At 40.9% G+C, this 21,864-nt stretch overlaps 1 protein-coding gene across 5 annotated transcripts in view; it reads left to right on the top strand.

The window, feature by feature from the left end:
* Positions 1–21,864, top strand: part of LEKR1 (leucine, glutamate and lysine rich 1) — a 97,005-nt gene that overhangs the window by 58,487 nt on the left and 16,654 nt on the right. For all 5 annotated transcript variants that reach the window (XM_074834384.1, XM_074834382.1, XM_074834381.1 and 2 more), the window contains 3 exons: positions 1,174–1,293; positions 1,941–2,116; positions 5,783–5,968. In XM_074834384.1, coding sequence (XP_074690485.1) covers positions 1,174–1,293; positions 1,941–2,116; positions 5,783–5,968 — 482 coding nt within the window. The remainder of the gene's footprint in view (positions 1–1,173; positions 1,294–1,940; positions 2,117–5,782; positions 5,969–21,864) is intronic.

The raw sequence follows: 21,864 nt of genomic DNA, 5'->3' as shown, positions 1-21,864 counted from the left end.
GTAGAGCCACCAAATCACACCCTTCTCACTCTGTCTTGTGGTCAACAGTGTTCGGGGCCCAAAATCTACTGGGTGGGTTTTTTGCTGAAAAGAAGGGGAGAAGTACAGAAAATGTGTGTTTTCTCTGGCATGTTGTGGGTCCAGCTGGAAACATGGAAACCTAGCTCTAGTCCCGAACCTTCTGCTCTCTCCTTAAGTCTTTCTTAAGAAAAAAGTAGGAAAATAATCTTACTAACTTGACATTTTTGTTCATTTTGATGCTAATATCATTGCCTGAGTACATAGCAGTAACATCTGGTGGAAACATTTTTTTGTGAAAAGTTTCTCTTGAGCTCTTTAAAATGCCATTGTCAAGCATCAGTGGCCTAAATTCCAGTTGGTGTAAAAATAATAAACAGGAATATATTTTACATGTGTATTTTATTATTATTATTTGCTGAGCACCATTAATTAATTCAGCAATGCAGAAGTACAGTTTCATGATCCTGAGTGAAACTGAGGGTGAAGGGAAACAAGTGACTAATTGGGGTTTGTCTTTTGCAAATGTCTGAAATTAAGAAATAGATAAACAGTCTAAATGGAAAAAAAATTCTGGTAACAGTAAGCAAATATTTAGTATTTGCTGTTGGTTGATGTTAGGGAATTTCCTCTTCAGCTTAGATGAGCTCTCTGTTACCCTTCCCTGCACATCCTTGCAGTTGTGTGTAGAACTACGGCCGCTCATCGTGGTACCTTGTGTCACTCTGCTGGGACAAGCTACCTACCTTTTAAGTATTGTAGCCCCTAAGCTGGGTACTCAAGTTGAACTTTAAACTGAGATTTTCATAGTGGCATATATTTTTTGGAGGAGAATGGGTTCTGTGTTGCATCTGTGAATTCTTAAGATATTTATATATAGCATTGCATATGAGCTGATAGCGGACATACATTTGTAAAATAATGTGGAAATGTGTATTATGAGTATTATTTTGAAAGCATTGCTCAAGTGGCTCGTATAGTGGCCAGAAGGATTAAATTCTCTCCATTTGGAGATCTAATACCTCAGTCTGAAGTTCGTGATTATCACCTTTTGAAACGACTTTCAGCATGTTTTTAATTTAAAGCTGAAACAAAAGTTAGACGTTGGTTAGTAGTGCAAATAATACTTTCTGATTATTTTATTTGCACCTATAGAATAAAAAACCTAACAATGGAACTCAAAACCAGTCAAGATGAATTAAAAAATGTGAAAGAAGATTTGCAGTATTTCCAAGAGGAAAAGGAAGCTGCCTATAAGCAATCACAAGTGCTCAGGTAAGAACCCAAAAAGCAATGCTGCAGTGCCTCCTGTGAACACGTACAGTCGGTCGAGAGGATTTGGTGGAGATGCAGGCACAGGCACGGAGAATACTGTGAGTGAGAAGAGTGGTTATAACCATCCTAGTGCTTCTTGCTTTTCCAGAATATAGTGAGATGCTGTAGTGTTAGCAAATGTAACCACAAAATATCACTGCTGATTGCTGATGTTATTAGCAACAGGATGAGTTCTCCACAAATTTAAAAGCATTAATTAAACCTTAAAAGCAAGTGTATATCACTTGCTTGTAATGCATTGGAAATACAGTATTTCTTACACATGTTATTTATAAAGAGTCAACATAAGCTTGGACATTTAGTTCTTTAAACTTGATTACTCTGATTTCTCATTAAAAAGTGATTGTACAATTGCCCATATGGTTTTCTTCATTTATATGTATAATTTCTAAATTAACATTTAGAAGGGAGAAACTTACAAATATATTCAGCATACAGCATATTTCATACACTAAATTATTGTAACCTATACAGTGTATTATCATATAACTGAAAAGTATTGTCAAGTTTACTTTAGTTCCCAAGTTTACTAATAGTATTTTGTCATTTTAAAAATGTACATCTGGTGGTGTTTTTCTGTCTTGCAGAAATACATTGGAACACCATTGCTCAACTCTGAACAAGGCTGTCTCGCTGTTTCCTTTTATTAGAAGTGAACTAGACAGTATTAAAGAAGTCATCTCCAGTAACCTGGAGAACTGGGCTGCCATGAAAGAAGAAATTTTTCTACAAATAAAAACCGTTAGCAAAGAAGCTTTGACAGGTAAATCATCTTGCAATAACTTTGGGCGAGATAAAATATTTTTTGGCATTGAGTGTACACAGTAAATTAGAAGCTAAAATTAATTAGATGATTTTCAATTCTGGCATTAACTTGTCCAGATCCAAAGATCAGAAGAGTCTGTCCACTGCTGTGGCACCATGTGAACGGGGTTAAAGTCAGAGCAGTTCCTGTCGGATTAGTGTGCTGGACCAAGTGTTCAGTTAGCCAAGTCAGACTGAGGTGGAAGTAATATAAATACTTACCGTGATTTGAGACACAAATAACATACTTACTGTGAGTACAGGGATATGATTGCAACACCAAGACTTGGAGATATTTTAATTTGCCTTGTGTCTCCTATTGCCAGTTTTTTGCATGTGCCCAGGTACACCCACAACATGGTATGGCAGTTGTGTACTGTCCTTCTGAGGAGCTGCTTGGGGGTCCCATGATGCTGCCTCCCCATTGCTGGGGCAGGCTGCACCTCCTCCCTTGCCCAGCCTACTGGTCTCCACGTCGGGGTGCCTTATATACATGAGCCATAACAAGTGATAGGACAAGAGGGAACGGCCTCAACCTGCACCAGGGAAGGGTTAGACTGGCTCTTAGGAAGTATTTCTTTCCAGAAGGGGTTGTTGGGCGTTGGAATGGGCTGCCCAGGGCAGGGGGGGAGTCCCCATCCCTGGAGGGGTTGAAGAGTTGGGTTGACCCAGCGCTGAGGGATCTGGTGGAGTTGGGAACGGTCAGGGTGAGGTTCATGGTTGGACTGGAGGATCTTCAAGGGCTTTTCCAACCGAGATGATTCTGTGAGGGGTTGCCTTGAATACATGAGCAAACCTGCACCCAACGTGTACCATCTACTCCCTCCTTCCATTTCAGAATAAGAACAAGTAATACCCAAATACAGCTGTCTTTATCTGAGGGGTCTTTGGGATTGAAAGGGGCATGGAGCAGCCCGTGGGCTGAAAATAATTCACTTGGCCCGCAGCCTGCTTCCTGCTCAAACAAGGGCAGCCTTCAGGAAGAGAGAAGCTGGGAGCCAGTCACAACCAACGGCTTGTTCGAGAAGGTCGTGCCCAGCCCTCGGGCTGGCGGTCAGACTGGGAAGCTCACATTTATCCTTGAATACCATTTTTGCTCTGCCTCAGTTGAAAGATTAGTTTTGCTGAAAAAAGTGTGCAGTCGTGTAATTACAGACTGTAACATCCAGAGCATCCAAGCAGGCCCTGTGCTGACTTTTGCAACTTTAATGTCCTTTGGACATAATTTTCACATACATATTCCTTTCGTGTTGTTCAGTGTGCTCTGTGTGTATGAGTTGATGAGCTGCTATTTGTTCTGGAGGTTAGTTTGATCAGGGTTATGAGGTAGCAAAGAAGTAGGTGAGCTGACATCATGCTTTCTGTCCTGTGAGAAGGAATATAAAGGCGTGGTGGGCGATGTGCATCTCTCAAATCATTCAGCTGGTGAAACCCTGTGAACTCCAGTGCAAATTCAGAGCTTGAGTGAAACCTGCGTGTGTGGAGTATCTCAGAAAATACGTAGCTTTATTTTAAATAATAGCTCCCCAGTAGCCTATGCTTCCTGTGAAATCAGAAGTAATTTTTAATGTTTTCAATGATTGCTTTGTTCAGACTGGGAGGGAATAAGTGGGGCAGCTGTGCCGCAGGAGCGAGTAGGCACGCATCCTGCTGAGACAGCGCCTGGGTCCGCACGGAGAGTTGGGGGTGTCCTGAGCCCGGGCAGCGGAGAGCCCAGAAGGGAGGGCTCCTGCCTGCTGAAGATGAGCGTGACCGGAAAAATCACTCTTTAGTATTCAGTTTTTGTAAGAACAATTAATTTAAATGTCAGTGTCAATATCGCGCATTTTGATTCATGACTTCATCTCCTAATTAGACTGAGCACAGAAAGTATTGTCTGTCCCTAAGGTTTCCTCTCTTCCTGTGCTCATTTTCTGCCTACTTCTAGCTAATAAAGGGAATATGAACAGGCGTTTCTGCAGACATCTTCAGGTTCAAAGAAATTCATAAAATTTTGAGGCCTCTTTTCTGGAGTATTCCTTGTTTTATTTGTTGTAATACCGCACATATATAGAATATCTGTATGGAAGCAGAAGTGCAGCCTGTCAGGTTCTTTTAATGATTATACATACCATTATATGTGCTATGTATCCCCAGCTGCATTCAACGTATCCCGCTGAGAATAGTGCCACACTGTGAATATTATATACATCCTTAAATCTAGCTTTCAAAATCAAAACAATTTAGCCACACATGTTTTTTTTTTTTTCCTTTGGCCCGTGAGTGCCATTTAAAAGCTTTTATGTTCTGTTTTATGAGTTGTTCATTATTAACATATGGCAACATATTAACATATAGTATTTTTTTTGTTTATTTTACCTTACTGTTTTTGCAACAACCTTCTCAGAACTCGTTTTCCATTCAGATTCTGAGAAGAAAAATGTTAAATGAGGTGCTATTCTTTATGCCTAGACCAGTTTGCTTGGTTAGATTGAAAACAGCTTATAAAAGCCCTTGTTATATGTACATTATTTAGCCATGGTTAATTACTGGCAAGTAAAAAGAAGTCTACAACTTAATATCTTTTGGTATTTACATCATTTAGTCTAACAATAAATTGATTTAAGTGTGGAGTACTTGGGAAAGATTGTAGATAATGAAAATAATTGCACCACGGAAGGAATGTAAAATTTTCATGTAAGCAGCATATAAAACATATGTGATAGCTGACTTGACAATAGAATTAAGCTTCATCTAGCTTGAACATTGTCATTATTAATGTAAATAAAAGTGATATAAGTTCTTTGGACAACTGAACATTTAGGTTGGAGGAGGCATAGAAACTGAAATTTGAGTTGGAGAAGGCATAGAAAAGAACTGCAACTACTTTTGGAAACGTTCAAATGCACTTGTCAAGGATAACTGAACTTGGGAAAATGTAGGAGACCCCTATACCCCAGCCATGATTTACTTATTTACCTTGCAGTAAAAACTATCTGGGAAAATTCCTTGCATCTGCTGCTCTTCCATGTTAAAAGGGCTGATGAAAGATAGTGATAGCCTGTCTTTTATATAATGAAGATGAACTTTGTGATTACTTTAACAGCAGTAATTGTCTAAGGAGTGAGAAAATAAAATGTAATACACATGCCAAACATCTTCCGAACCAAAAGTTTCAAATTGAGCTTTAGCAGAGACTAACCCCCTTGATATATTCTCAAATTAATTTCAAAATGAGTCTGCAGTTGGGTTTGTGTGTCAACAATGGTTTGTGTATCTTTGTAAGATAAAAGGGTTGGATTGAACTCTCTCTGTCACCTATTATTTCATTTGGAATATATACATGTATTTTAATATGATTTTGAGATCCTAGAGGAAATATGTATCATTGTTTAGAATAATATTTGTGTTATTTGTCAATAATAGGTGTTTAGCTAAGTACAAATTAACCATATAAAGAGATAAAGCACTTCTGGCTCTCTACATTCGCAGCAGAAGTGCTGCTATTGTACGTGGCTTACACTGATCCATACCCAAACTAGGGATGCAGAATGTCCTGAGGTCATAAATCAGGTGTAGTACTTTTTAGTGAAGAAGGTAAATTTAACAACAGTCTGTATGATTTTTTTTTTTTTTTCCTCCTCAGAAATACCCAAGTTGAATCAAAGATTAGCAAAATCCCAGAGAGAGAATGAATGCCTCCAAGAGAAGCTAAAACATCTGACGTTGGTGGCCGACACGGTTGAGCTGAAAACTCAACAGCTTCAAACTTCACTTCAGCAAGGGAATGAGCTACAAAGTAGGTGCCGTGAACTACAAAAGGAAACATTAGGTAAGAGCATTTTGGCATTTCAAGCAAACTTCTAAGTAAAATGAAATACAGAAAATTTTTTTTAAAAGTACTGAAGTTGTGGCTGTCACTGTGAAAGCACTCAACGGCCTGACTCAGGCCCTAATAAAATGTGGATGTTGTGCAGTCAGGAAGAGAGTATGTCAGTCTGAGGAGTCTCTTACCCTGCTGGGAACATGAGCCAGCTGAGTAGGGCGGAAAATGAAGGAAGGGAGGAAAACAATGAAGATAGCGGTAATACAATTATGCTGTTACTTGTCAATCTTACGTAAAACCTCAGGGAGGCCAGGAAGGATTTTTGGCTATCAGCAACAGAACTGAAAAGTAAGTCAGGGTAAGCCAGTCTCTTTTCTCATAGATTCATTAAACTTGAGACTGTCTAATGATTTGCTTTTGGTAGTGTGTCTCAAGAATCTAGAGAGTCCTCTTGAAAACTGTAAGAGCAGTGATAGCACTTGAAATTATAATATCTTGTGAGCTCTGTTGAGACAATAACTCATTACAAAAAGATTATTTAGATTAGTATCTCTTGAATCTCTTTTCTCTTTAAGCAGTATTGCATTCATAGTGCTGGCTCAGAGACATTTTAAGACCTTGAAAACATATAGAGGTTGTGCTGTTTTGGGCACAGCTTTGAGTCATCAAAATTGGCACAGCGACTGCCACGCTGCCTTATGCACAGTGTGTAACGTCGAACTGAAAGCAGTAGGTCTCAGTGCTAGTCATGATGAAGGAATTTCACTGATCCTTCAATACCAGTGATAATATCAAATGTGAAACTGCAAACTGGAAGGCTGCGGATACCATCCAATGAGTTATCATCAACCCATATTGCTGAGAACACTTTATTTTTGTCACTGTGTAACAGTACTGGTAGGAAAGCTCCAGCAGGGATGTGTTTGAACGGTGGAAATGAGCAGATAAGTCTACATCATTTTCCAGACAGTGTCCATATAAGAAATAGACTTAATATGTCTTCCTTTTTGTGGTATTTATTAAAAATACTAACTGTAAATGAATGCAAAATCAGTTAAGTTTTGCTATGGCACAGTTCTGTGGATTATTCACAGCATCCACTCCGTCTTTTTTCTTCTTGGGGGGCTGCTAAATGTTCCAGTATCTCAAAAACTTGCCCATGACATTTTTCGGTAGCTACCTCTTGTTACTTAGTCCTTTGTTCAGAGTAGACTCTGGCAGGCAAGATTTGGGGAGAGGGTTGCCATAAAAGTGTTAAGCTGTCAGTCATTAGCCACTGTACCTCATTCTGAAGACCTGAGTAAATGGAAAGAAATGCACCAGTTCTATTTAAATTTCCTTTTCCAAGACAATTTTGAACACACTGTTGAGCAGTGTGAAAATTTGTACCTTTTTGTTTGGCTTGTATATAATCGCTAGGAGGGATTTTTTAGGAGACATGAAATAAATGCTGGTAGTACATAAATGGTATTTTCTGTGTTGATTTTTTTCCAGAAAAATAAACAATCTCAGTATTATATGTACATTACATATATATAATATGTATTAGATATGAGAAAGTGTCTGGGTAAAAAAATAATAATAAAAAAGCCAAAATCCCAAATAAGCACAAGATAATGTTTCTAGAAAAGACAAAACTGAAGGAATTAGCTTTGCACTGATTAAATCATGTTGCTTGTCCCGAGAGCATAGGGTTGCCCATGACTCCTCATGTTTTACTTGAAACTTATTTGGAAAAGATGCTAAAAATGCATTCGTTTCTTTTGAAAAGGCAAGGGTGTTTCTCCTCCCTTTATGATTCACGTTTTATCCGTATAATCTGTGTACACGTCTAACTGCCAGGTTTGGCTGTTCAAATGCCACAGTCCCAAATCTGGAAATTATATCCTCTAGAATATTCTGTGTGTTTTGTTTCTTTAATGTTTACTTTGTTTTTACTTATGCTGAAGTAACCTTAGAGATTGAGCTGGGAGGCTCTTCCTGTGCTAGAAATTGCACAAGTGGATAGTATCGCTCAAGAGAAGATAGCCAAGGTGACTGGCTCAAAACCAGCCTGAGCACCGCAGATCCTGCGATAAAACCCACAACAATGATTTATTGAGGTTGATTAAGCTTTCCCTTCTCTGCCAGTAGAGTAGCACTTATGGAAAGAAAGTTTGTTTGGTCTTTAGTGTGGTCTTGTGCCATGCAAAGGAACTGTCTGAGAGTTCCTTTGTACAGAAATGTGGATATTCTGCTGCAAGTGCTGATAATTGCAATGATTTACATGTCCCTGATGGTTGCCACAGATCACTCTGTTCAGAATCCATGCACCAACGTTTTGGTATGTGTTTCTTATGTGCTTATGTGCTGTGATGTTTTGGGCACATTATTGTATTTTTTTTAAGCAGCAATGGGCATAAAATGCTCGTTTTGCCCTAATAATTGTCTGTCTTCTGTATGCAATATAACCAGAAAACTTATTTCCGCTTTCTTTTTAGGATTATTTATCTTCTATCTTTGTATAAATAGACACAAGTAGTGATAAGTCATAAGCAGTTAGATCATTTATTATTTACCTTTCTCTAGAAATCTGAGCTGATGCAGTTTTCAGAATGGGTCTACCACCTGCCTGCCTTGAGGAAAATATAATTAAATTTGACGTGCATTTTTCTTTTAGGTGGAAAAATTAGTCAAAATAAAATAATCTCAGTGCAAAATTAGCTCCTTCTCAAGTATACTTTGACATTTCATTTGTGTTGAAAAGTGTTTTAATTTTTTTTAATATGAAATAAAAAATTCACGGGTGACACAAGTTAAGTTGTCAGTGCTGGTGTGCAGCTGTTCCTTAGGAACAGTCCTTCGTAGAGTTTCCAGAACTGTGGATTTTACCTTTTTATAAGGTGCCATGGTCAATATAGCTCAGATAATTTTGCACATTATTGAGTTAAATTTTTCTGGTGAGGTGGCTGGATGTGGGCATGTGAAGCTGTCTGTGGATTCAGCGGAAGTTCACAGGCATTCTTGGGAGCTGGAATGTTGGCACTCGCTGCTGTTGTAGAAAGTCTAAAGTCCATTTAATTCAGTATCCTGTTCTCACCGCTGAAAAACACGGCGTGGTTCAAAGGAAGGAGCAGGAACTCTAGAAGAGCAATTAGAGGATGATCTGTCTTCCTTACATGTCTTGTCTTGATCTAAGAGGGCCTTGAGCCTAGTAAGACAATCTTTTAAGCTTAGAAATATGTGGTTTAGTATCATTGCATAAGATATTTGTATTGGTGCACTTGTACTGATACGAAAACTACCCTTAGAGTTCCTTTCTTGGTTTTGTAAAGCTCTTTACTTCAGAGGTTCCTGTGAACAACGAGTTCATAGTTTGTTCACGAGCATTGTGAAAGTACACTTTCTTTTTCAGTTTTGCCCACCTTTAACTCCACGGAGAATTGCCTTTTTCTTATGTTAGACGACCAGAGAAAGATGCCCACAGTATGTAATTTTATCTTATTTTGTTCTGGAATAGTGTTTACAGAAGGGAACTGGAGCGATGTGCTAAAAGAAGTAACTTGATTTGGGTAAGATAATTGTGCTGTGTGGTGGCTGGGAAGAGGGTGCTCTCAGCAGTGCATGTTGAGAGAAAGCTAACAAAGGCGTGGCTGGAGTCCGAGTCCTTCATCTCCCCTGCAGCCAGGGAAGTGCAGCTTTCTCCAGGCTTCATGCTGTGCAGGGAGAAAATGTCTGCGAAATGCTGTGTGGTTAAACCCAGCAGGTACAGGAGGAAAAACAAAAGAGCTTTTTCTTTTTCCCCTCTGGCCTGGTTCCAGATGACTTTTAAGATTAACAATGGTTTGTTGCGTTGGGTGTCCTCAGCTGAGCAACAGCTCCCCTGCGCTCCTCAGGCGCTTCAGTTTTAGTTTCTATTTTTCAGTTGCTGGTGAATCAAGGGAGGGGAGCGTACAGAGTGTGCTTTTGATGGTGTTTAGCATTTCACTGGAACAGATCAAAGGTGACAGTAGCAGTGAGATGCAAACTGTCCCCTCCCCGTGCTGTCCTGGCATCTCAGTCTCGCACGCACTGCAGCTCACTTTCACCTCTGTGCCATCACCAGGAGCTCATGTTTGTACCAAAAGTTGATGAAAGTCTCCCCTTTACCTGCTTCTGATGAAAATTTTACTCTGTCCCCATAAATCCTGTGGTGGATTTTATTTCTACGTTTTTGTGTTTTCTGTTCCATATTTAGGGGTTAAGAAGTTGTACATTGTAGTTTCTGTGGTGATGGGATCGAATCCCCCTCTGGCTGGGTGTTTGAGGCTGTAACTGGTACCTGGTGCTGGAGTTTATGGGCATGCCTCCTTCGCCTTTATTTCTTCTATCCTGCCTCTGGGCACCTCCAGGAGTGACGAGCGCTCACTGACTTTTCTTCCAGAGAGTATTAACAAGTCTTGCATATCATCCCGTAAGCTTGTTGACCTCTATAGGAAATTGCAAAGTAAAGACATATTAATCAGCAGCCCAGGTGGTGAGTATCATGTCTTAAGGACGGAATGTAAACTTACCATTAACTGTCCCTGAGCTCTCTCCAAAATTACTCCTTTCATCCAGAATCCTTCTCTGAGTTAATCTGGGGAGGACATTTGTGATTCGGCTCTTGCCAGTTATGCTGCTCTTGGAATTCAGTGTTAATAGGAGCAACTGTAGAGTTCTGGTTTCGACAAGAGAAAAAACTTGGGATTTATTGAACTCAATCATAATTTTTCACTTTGTGATGTAACTGAAAGTGAAGGTATGACTCTTGAAAGAAGCCTAAACCGTTAGAATATTCTGAAAAAGTTTTATCCGTGCTTACATCTTTATTAATTTTTTGATAGGAGACCTAGCCAAGAGCTACCATCTATGTTTTTGTCTTCTTTTTTTTCCTGTCCACTTCAAAGGAATATTTTGGAAGCTGCTTGTTCATGTTTATGAAGAGATTTGAATATTTACAGTGCTCTACAGAGCTACTCCTTCCCTCAAGAAGTCTGTGAAGCGCACTGCCGCATTATCTCTCCTGCTCACTTGCCCTTTTTAAATATGTTTCCAGAGAAGAGGAATTAAAAAAAAAAAAAAAAAAAAAAAGCGTATGTAATGGGTTCACTGAAAGTTATCTCAGTGCTTAGTGTAACTGTGTGGATTCTCAGGCATCTCAGCAGTGTAATAGGGTCACTGTGACCGCTGCTCATCACGCTGTGCTGTTTGACTCACTATTTACTTATTTTGCAGGTCAGTTGTTTGGTTTTTTTTAAACTGCATAGAATAAAAACTTGAAATAGCAGACATTTTGTGGAGAAAACACAAATAAAACATCGTATATGGAATTCATACAGAATATTAGGACTCTGAAATCATTTAACAGCTAAAATATCAGCTAAGCAGGATGATGTTTTATGTGAGGCATTTTAAAATTGAGTTTTATGAATGAAAAAATGTAGCAGTTACTTCATAATAAATCAGTTATTAAGAAGCAGTAAAACATTTGATGTGGATGTCCAGGAGATTTCAAGGCAGAAAGGCTGCGAGCTCAGGCATTTTTATTCTACCCTTCGTCAATGGATCAGTAGAACATGGATCCATCCGCATTTGAAGGTCTGTCCATATGGAACTCCTTGCTGGATTGAGGCAATAAAGCTGGCTAATGCACTGATGGTAAGAATGTTCTCCTTGAAATACAAAACATGATTTTTTTAAAATGAAACAAACATCAAATATTATGAGTTTGCCATTGTATTAAAATAAATTAGTGGGAACAAACAACACTTTTTTTTTTTTTATCGCCTCACCATATAAAGTTATTGTGTAAGAAATCACCCAGATCTAGTGTTTCCATGGTTTGGGGGGGGTTTGGTTTTTTGTTTGTTTGCCTTTTTTTTTCCTTCCCACAAACTACTTTGAAGCTAATATCCCTCTTTGGTACTGAAATAATTCAGTGCTCCAGAAAAAAAAGCCTATCAGGATTTGTGACTTACATGTTTTGAAAGGATTTTCCTTTCTGCAACCAAGATTTTGAAGATTCTTGTTTTGTGTATTTATCATAGAACTGTAAATTATTGAATATTTCATATGATAGCAGTCATTTGCAAGAGCTGAAACTAAGCTTTAGTTTCTACTGTTGTTTCTTCGTTCTTGTGCTTCTCATGACTTTCCAAAAATTATCTCTGTGAGTTACATTTTGCCAAGAAGTGAATTCGATTGCTGGTTTCATACCACTTTTCAGACTTGCGATGCATCATCCAGTTAGCTAGAGATGACAGGTCTTGAAAAATGCTCATCGCAGGGTAAGGTCTGGTGAATAATTGTCTAATGAAATAGACTCGCAAAAAGAAAAAAATCAATATTGCCTTGTGATAGTGTCTTTGTCTTGTATTCTTAGGGTCAGGAGCAGCAGAAGAGCTGCAATAGCACGTGCTCCTAAAAGGAGCTGATAGCTGTGCTTTCATTTTTATTACCAGCCAAATCCTTTCCTCCACTTAATCACGGATATAGAATAATTTTTCCTCACCAAGCCATTGCAGTTTTTCTTTAGCCCATTTATAGTTACAGGTTTACCTCTGTATGGGTTTAAATTGCTGGCTGTGCACACGAAATCTGTCTTTTAAATCTTTTGATGCTACTGCTTCATAGGCTACTTAAGTTACTAAATATAAACTTAGCAGTGGTCTGCTGACATAATAAGACTAATGAGAGATGATTGAAAAATGCAGGCAGCTGTAGGAGTAGCTGGGTAGTTGGAGTGGGGAATGTTAGCACTTAATGGAAAGAAGGAGCAGTATTTTCATCTCCATGAAGTGTCTTTAATGACACTTTAAAGACCGCTTTGAAGCGCTTTGAAAATCCAAAGAGAGAATAGTTTCCTGTAGTTTTAGGTAGGCTGCAGTTCAAATACCCACTATTCATACTACAAGTACCGTTGAAATATTTTTTTTTTTTTATTAATTCCAGCTGCGGTACTAAGAATTTGAAGGGTGAGAGCTGGGGAGTGCAGTGTTGGTGTTTGAACAGAATGTGACAAATGGGTTAGACGAAGCAATGGCTCATTAGCGCTTTTCAGCAGTCTCTTAAAGTGGAAAAGGAAACAGATGAATACGATGGAGAGAACAGCGTCCTCATTCCCCTTCAACTAGGTGTTCGGGTAATGCTGTGTTTGAGTGTGGTTTAGTTACAGAAGGGCCTCACTTTGCTTCTTGAGGAAAAGCAGGAATCCATGTTAAAGGAAATATATTTATTATATTTTGTTTCATCTGCTTGGCCTAAACTCTGAGGGGGGGGGGGGAAAAAATTTGTTTCCAAGAAAAATTAAGGTCAGAAGCTCCATTTTTCTCACCTTCGGTTTTCCCAGCCAGTAGGTAAGTGACAGGATTTCAAATTAATTTTAATATGTAAGAGAAGGAGGTCTGTAGGAAGAATTCTGACATATCCCAATTAGCTTGGAGTCAAAAAGGCAAGAATGTATGTAGAAGATTCAGGCTTAAGGACTGACTCCTTTGATGCCAGAGCGTGAACCCTGGCCATGGCCGAGCGAATACTGTGTGGACAATCCCTCGCACTGCAGAAGTACTTGTAGCATGTCAGGGAGCAGTGGGAGAGAGGGGAGCCGGCTTTGCTGAGGTAGTGGTGTTTAATTAAGCACTTCATAAGGTCTTGGATCATGTTTGCATGGTGTATGCAGTTGCTGGTTGTTCTTTTGAGGGCACTGAGGGTGTTCTAGATTTGTACCGCTCAAAAGAATTTAGAATCTGGTCCCTTCCCTTGCTTTCTCTATGCTTGTTTTATATACAAGCATATGAAAGAACTAACATACAAGTTCAGACTAGAGGTCCAGAAAGCCCAGTCCTGGCAGCGGTCAGCAACATATGCTGGGGTAGATAAGAAACAGGCACTCCTTTTTCTGGCATATGCTCCCAGTTCCTGGCAGCTTTTCGTGATTTGGAGACTTCCTGGTGGCACTGGTCAGGTCTCCAGAAAGGATGTAAATCTCTAGGGCTGGAGTCCATCCCTGGGCTCCTTCCAGACTGCGTTGTGCTTGTGAGTCAAAAATAAAAAGTAGTACTTTCTTGTGTACACAAAAAATAATTTATCTTAGAGAACATAGTGCATGAAATATTATAAATAAAAATAAATAGTTCTGTTCAGTGCATGCAAGGACTTTGAGTATTTACTTCACTTCTTTGGTCTCCTTAGAAACGTACAGTGAGGCAAATTATTCCTACTCTGACACAGTAATTTTTCATGTATGTATTTCATATTTCTCACAGCTTTTCTACTATGCTTTTAAAATAAATGTACTTAAAAATATCTCTGTTAAGTGTACATCTGAATTTGGTCTGATGTTCTAAGAAAAATTAAATATTTTTACCCCTTTTGACACAGTTCATCAGCCAATATTCAGGACCTTGTAGGTTGCTCCCTACAAGGAGTAATTATTTAACAGGTTTTAAATAATACCTACAGCCTCCAGTTTCTCAGAATACCAGAGAAATTTAGCAACAGGAGCTGGGTTCCAGTTTGTCTTGGATCTGTGGGATCTGTGTGCTCTCTTGATTTCAGTCTTCTGACTGTCTTCCACGTTTAGGCTACGAGTATTTTCCTGACCCCTTGGTTTCTCTGCTTCTTTCTACCTGTCCCTGTAATGTTACTGGGCTACATTTCCCCTGCTCCCCCTCTCCCTTGGTTTCTTTACGGCAATATCGTAGCCTCTGTGTTTGAGTTTCTGTCCCAGGCAGTCCCTTCCGTGCCCCAAAGAGCCTAACTGCTACCCACTATTTCCTGAACGAAGGGTGCTTCTCACACCCACCAGCCTCAGGGAGGTTTCCTTCAGTCCGCCAGCCTGACAAATAATATCTTGATCTGAGGTAATACAGGGAGTGTCCCACAGGGTTCATGTACATATGGACCAAGTTTCTAAAAAACATTGTTCCTAAAATGAGATTAATTGGACAAAGGAAACCATATCCTGGTGAGAGCTGGACTGGTCCTGGCTGGCTGAGAGGGACCCAGCAGCAGCCTGGGAATGCCTGGAGGGGAGAGGGGAAGGTGGTGGATCCAAACCCCCCTGGAAAGGGGCAGGTGGTAATAAGGCCACAGCTTCAGAGCTTCGAGCTGGACCCTGGGAAAAGGTTTTTCAGCAGAGGGTGATGGAGTGTGGGAAGAGGCTGCCCAGAGGGGTGGGGAGTCTCCAGCTTTGGGGGTCTGCGAGACTCAGCTGAATAAAGCCACAGCAAACACAGTCTGGTTTTGTGCTGCTCTGGGCAGAGGGTTGAACTGTGCAACCCCCAGAGCGTCCCTTCCAGCCACCCTCTCTGTGAATCTCTACCCAGCTGAATCATGATGAGAATTTCGTACAGCTTGATAAAATAAAAAAAAATTTAACCTGTGATTCTTCTGCAAGTAACTGTCTACCACTGGCACACATGTGCTCAGACTGGGTATTCCTAGTCAGCAGGACTGGGGGGCAGCGCGTGCAGCCTACGCAGCCTTTCTGTTTCTCGGTGAGAGCAGGACTGGGACTGCCCCAACGGCTCTTTCTCATCGGCAACCAGTATAATGAGTCAAAGCTTGTCTTGTTTAAACCAATCTATCTGCCAGTTGTTCCCCAAACCGTGCTTAAATAAAGGGAAAAAGAAACTACTTTCTCCCTGTGCTGTTTTCTGTGTGCTGTAGGGTTGTGATGTGGTTAGAAGTAGCAAATCCACTTGTTCGCAGTCCCCAGCCAGGTAGTGAGAAACTGGAGGCAGATGGGCTGGGTGGGCATGCATTTAGGTAGGAACAGTCATTTTAGACCAGAGACTTAGTGATACAGAACAGATTCATACCATGACTGGCATCAACCTAAACAGAGCTGTGCTGTGGAGTTTGTGTGTGCCAGCAGCTGAGCTGGTGCTGCAGGGGCAAAGGGGTCTCCAGTGATGACTGGGGTCTGCATGTCTTCAGTGGCAATATCTGTTTGAGCTGTGCATATTAAACCTCTCCAGAAAGTCTTAACTACTCGCAGATAGTCTTCCTTTTCTTACATAAACTGCTGAGCTTTTATTTAGATGAGACCAAAATTTTCAGAAAGTATCTTGGATTTTTTTGGTAGGTTTTGCAGGAAAATTAGAAAATTAGAGTTCTATCCTGCGTGCTTCTGAACTGATATCATTGTGAATCTGTTGTGAATTAGCTGCAAAGCTGATGGCTTCCAGAGTGGCTGCTTACCCAATGTGAATATAGTTCACAGTGCCTTTTTTTTTTTCCTCCCCCCCGAAAATTTTACCAGTTATTGCTATTTACAAAGCAGGAACTGGAGCTTTCATTCAGCACCGTGCCGTTGGCTGGGCAGCTGGAGAGGATGCAAACTGGGTGGCTGAATTCCTGAAACCCATTTCTGGGCAGACTCCGTGCTCGACGTTTTGCAGACACTATGGGCTGCATCTCTGGGAATTCACGCAAATGAGAGGAAACAGTCACCAACTTTGATTCCTTTTCTTTGGTTCTTCACATCTTTTCTTTGTGCCTGTTCTGTGCTGTGCCTCCTTGGTCTCTGCCCTTCTCACGCAGTCTCACTGTGTGGAGAATATGATCCTGCTGAAACACAGTGGTGTAAGGGAGGCACTTATCCACGTTTTGGCCCCATTGGAAGGCAGGGCCGATCACATGTGCTGCCTGAAAGGTCACTGTTGGCTGTTTATGACTCTGGTAAGATCCATTGCAAATCACAAAGATAAGTAAAATTAAACATGAGTGATACTGAGATGGATTTGGACTGTAGATGCTTTAGAATGTGGTGGTACTTAAAGCTTTAAAATGAGTATCAGTCTTCCAGCACGTGAATGCTTTTTGTTGGTTTTGTGTATTTTGCAGTAAGCTTTATTTTCATTACTGGAGAACATTTTTACATCACCTTTTGAATATGCTTTTCTTTGTTCTGCAAGTTTTTAGCATAAGTTTCCATCTGTATTACCATTTTCCTTATTTTTACTATGTTTTTTAAACTTGATTGAAATCTGTATTACTTAGTCTCTGGTGGGTGTGGGTCTCGTCCCTCAGACTTTCTGCTAACCAGCTCCCGTTGATGTTGGTGGGAACTCTTTAGAGAAGGCTTGCAGAAAACAGCCGTATAATTGAATCCATCTACCCCCCTCATGAAAAACTCCGGTCCAATGCTCAGTCATTATGAAAACTGCTCAAAACAAATCGAGTAAAAGAAGAAACAGAGCTGAAAGAGACCACCCAAAGTACTAGAACCAAAATAAGCATTATCCCTCTCCTTTTCCTTTATTCCAGAACTTGTGTCCATACTCCCACATCTAGGAAGAGGCAAAAAGACCACAGTTATTAATTGCCAGAGATCTTCTATAATAACTTTTTTTTTTTTGAATGTTGAAAAGGGATGTTTGTGAAAAGCTGCTCTGTAGCAGCCATCCCCACGAGAAGAAAGGCAAAGGGCTCTCCTCTTTGTGTTGTTGATCTGCAGCAATTTGGTATTAATCTGTCTTAACAAAGCAGTCACATTGCAGTAGAACTTGCTGTTGTGGATGTTAGGTTGTTCCCACATGCTCTGTCTACCATCTGCTTGGTGTGTGGAGCCAAAGTTCCTCCTTTTTCTGTAGGCATTCAGAGCCGTTTACTTCATAAGGCGGTGTCAGGATGAATGACAGGAAATTAAAGCTGGATTATTTAGCCTTGGAAAAGTGTACAGAACAATACATTACTGAAGAATGCCCAGTTGAACAAACTAAAGTAAACGAAAGAAACTGCAGGTGGTCTAATCTTTTCTCCATGTACTTGGCCATGACTTCCCGTTCATGGAGAAGGCGAAGATGCCAGCTCTGAGCAGCGATCGTCGCAGCTTGGTCCGGTGTCTGTTGTGCAGTTTTTTGACACAGATAATGGGACTCAGATAACAGAGTGACTGCATGGTTTTGATTACAATGGGCGTTTGTCAGAGATGTCTTTGAAACAGCTGAGAGGAAGTTTTGGCAAGAACGCTGTCACATAAACATGGTTTTTAAATAGTCGTAGGTTGTCAGTGATTTATCTCTGTGGGTTCTGTCCAAAGCATGGAAGCTCAGTGGCTCTTTCCCAGGGAATGGAGGGAGAATGTGGTTGGCTTTCCAGGCACAAAACAGAAACAGTGAGAGGGTACTGAAAGATTCGGAATCGCTGGTTCCCAGTGGTTTTGACACGCAGTTAAGCTACTCTTACCATTTATTGTGGTCACACACTGCCATTAAACTTCAGGCACGGTTCACAATAGCTCTGTGGAAGAGCTTCCTACCACCTTCCATCAGTTTGAGGAGCACCATCAAACCAAAGCACCTGAGGACTTGGTGTCACAGGAGCGGCAGGGACAAATAGGGGTAAATGCAGGCTACCAGTTATTTAGTAAATATTTTTCCAGGTGCAGTCAGCATCTGGTACATCAGAACAGCAGTGCTGCCATGAAGAGTTGGGAATGTCCCCTGATTTCACAGAATCATCCAGGTTGGAAAAGCCCTTGAAGATCCTCCAGTCCAACCATTAACGTCACACTGACCGTTCTCAACTCCACCAGATCCCTCAGCTCTGGGTCAACCCGACTCTTCAACCCCTCCAGGGATGAGGACTCCCCCCCTGCCCTGGGCAGCCCATTCCAACGCCCAACAACCCCTTCTGGACAGAAATACTTCCTAAGAGCCAGTCTGACCCTGCCCTGGCGCAGCTTGAGGCCATTCCTCTTGTCCTGGCGCTTGTTCCTTGATTCAAGAGACTCATCCCCCCCTCTCTGCACCCTCCTTTCAGGGAGTTGTAGAGGGCCATGAGGTTTCCCCTCAGCCTCCTCTTCTCCAGACTAAACCCCCCCAGTTCCCTCAGCCGCTCCCCATCAGACCTGTGCTCCAGACCCTGCACCAGCTCCGTTGCCCTTCTCTGGACACGCTCGAGTCATTCAATGGCCTTTTTGGAGTGAGGGGCCCAAAACTGAACCCAGTCATTGAGGGGTGGCCTCACCAGTGCCGAGCACAGGGGTAAGATCCCTTCCCTGTCCCTGCTGGCCACGCTATTGCTGATACAAGCCAGGATACCATTGGCCTTCTTGGCCACCTGGGCACCCTGCTGGCTCCTGTTCAGCCGGCTGGCAATCAACCCCCCCAGGTGTCTCTCTGACTGGCATTTGAGTAGGAAAAGAGAAGGTACCATTCTCCATCTCTTTTTTTTTTTTTTTTTTTTAATTTTGTTTTTTTTTTTTTTTTCCCCTGTAGGAGTCAAGGTCAACCATCTTCAATCCTTTTTTACTGCTGAATTCTAGTCCTTGGTCATACCCAGCTTAGAAGTGGCACTATGAGGAATACTGAAAAACTGTAGAATCTGAAACAATTTGATTTTTTTCAGGAAAATTCCTTTTTAAAGCCTGTAAAGCCACTCATTGCTTCACTCCTTGCACAAGAAAACAGTCATAGTGGGGTAAGGAGGGATGGGGAGAGCAGGTGAAAAACTTGAACCAAGTTTTAGCTGAATAGTTTGCAACAAAGCTGTGTGTGCTGCTAGCTAGGATTGCTGCTGCGGAGCACAGCGGTCAGGGTGGTGATGGCTGGAGGAATGCCTCCTTAGAGCTGGCCTTCCTCTTCACCTCAAGCCTCTCCTAGCTCAGCTGTGGCTGCGCTGTGGTTTACGGTGGGAATGTATTCTGCGGCGGCTGGTGCCCAGGGGTTTTGAGGGAGTCGGTAGAGAAGTCCGAGAGCCCCCGGCTCTCCCTGGCCGACTGGATACTGTGCAAGTGGAGCTGCACAGGTCCTTGCCCTCCTGTCTCTGTACAGAGCCTATGCTTCACTGCTGGGAAAATGGGGCAGGGACTGGACTGCAGAGGTAATAAATGCCTCTTGGAACAGGGTGCGAAGGAAGTTTAACTTAATTTTTGCCAGACCGCAGCTTGATTTATGCGTGAGGCTTGATTTCGCTGTTGCCAGACCTTTTCACTTTCCATTTCTTTTCAATATTGTCATGGGAAAAACAGCCCTTGCCGCAAAGCTCGAAGTGTCTTCTTCCTGTATGATCAAGAGGGTCAGTCCCTATGGATTTCTGAGACTTCTTTGGTCTAAATGCCAACATACGATGTGTCAGGTAGAACTGTACGTAATTGCTCCCTTTGATTCTTTTAAGTTTCTGAAAGTCTGATGTAAATGGTAAGTACTCTCTACTAACTGAATATAGGTAGTTAATAATTAGTAGTAAATATGAGTGAATTATTACCTATGCTTACAATCTCTTTCTCCTTTAGTATACACAATTTCCAGAAGGTCCAGAATGTCAGCAGTGTGCCCGTGTATTTGTAGTTCATCTTGGTTTGAAGTTTTGTGGACTACTTCCCTCTTGAAAAATTAAAGTGTATCATGATGGTATTCTGTGAAAGACAATTTCTGGAATATACTGGAGCATTAGTTTACAGCGATCTAGCTACATTTGTATAGTTTTTGCATTCATTTATTCATATCTTCAAAGAGAAAAAAATTACCTGTTGAAGTTTTAGTGCAAATAACCTCTCGTTCATGTATTTCATGAAATGAGAAAAAGAAATTCAGAGTTGTATGGAGTTTGACAGAAACCTGGAAGTTACTAATAAATCATAGAAGTGCTGTGTGCTTGGCATGCCTCGCTGAGTGCAGGAGACCTCCCACGTCTGTCGGATTCCAAAAGGTCCTTTTGACAGTTTTATGAGGAATGCCAAGGAGATGGGCAGGCAGTGAGTCACCCGGAAACGCTCATCGTCATTTACCCCTCCAAACCCTCTCAAATAACTCACTTGAACAACACATGCCAGAAATTATTGGAAAGCCAACAACTTAAATAATTTAGATCTTTCTAAGAAGCCTTAATTTCTAGATCAGCTTTTACCTCCTGTATGACACTGTGCAAGGTGTTTTGTGAATATCTGTGATGAATAATGTATCTGTTAAAAGTCAACAAACATTCGCTCCATTCAAACTTCAGAAACTTATTTGACACTAGTTAAATAGACATTGCTACAGAAGTAACCTTAAGCTGTGAATTCTAGGGGCTTTGTAATTATAAGGGGTTTTTTTAGTTGCAATACTGTTGTATTGATTTCTTTAAACAAATTTATCAGTAAGTTTAAAAATGTTTATATTTTATAATTCTCATCTCTTTCTACACCATTTTGTGATGAAAAACTCTGGGGAATGGAAAACACGCATGAATATTCACTTTTTTATATATATTATGCAAATAATGTCAAGTGTAGAAATGCTTGTGAATCTCTTGTGATCACACTCTATGAAAAAATGAGAGTGCTGGTTGCAGATTCCCCAGCTTCATGTAATTCTACAGCTTTGAACTAAATTATTTTTCAGAAAAATGTATTTTATTCAAAGAAGAACATAAGATATTCTGTATTTTTTAAATATTTCAGCGCAGCAGTACGAGGACTGCTCTCTTCTTTCTTCCCATGCTGCACCCTCAGAAGGAGGCCCAAGTGCTTGGGACATGAGCCACGGGTGTGCTAGATACAGAAGGGTTCCTGGGCAACCTCCAGCTTTCCTGGTCCAAGCCCAGGCGTTACTGTGGCTCCCTTTTCCTCCACCCCCACTAGCAGCACTTTATGAAAAAGTACAGTTGCAGAATTGTAAAATTATTTTAGAGATGATACCACTGTACTGCTACTAGAGGAGGTTTTGTTCTCTAAGTGTCTTTTTTTAAGTCTCCCAAGAAATTATCATAGTGTCATTTGTGGGTTCACTTCTTCAGTAGCATCAGTGAGAAGAATCTGGGGGTTTGTGGTGTTCTGCTGGTTAATGCAGAAGTACTGGCGCATCCATAAAATCGGCAAAAATAAAGGTAAGCTCGTGGCTTTGTCTGGCCAGTGATTAAGGACCTATTTTTATTTAAATAGTGGGCTTTCCTGATGCTGAATTATTTTTTGA

Source organism: Strix aluco, chromosome 9, assembly GCF_031877795.1.
Source record: "Strix aluco isolate bStrAlu1 chromosome 9, bStrAlu1.hap1, whole genome shotgun sequence".
In the NCBI taxonomy this organism is placed as follows: Eukaryota; Metazoa; Chordata; class Aves; order Strigiformes; family Strigidae; genus Strix; species Strix aluco.
Note: the sequence above shows the minus strand (reverse complement) of the source record. Positions and strands in the feature narration are given on the sequence as shown.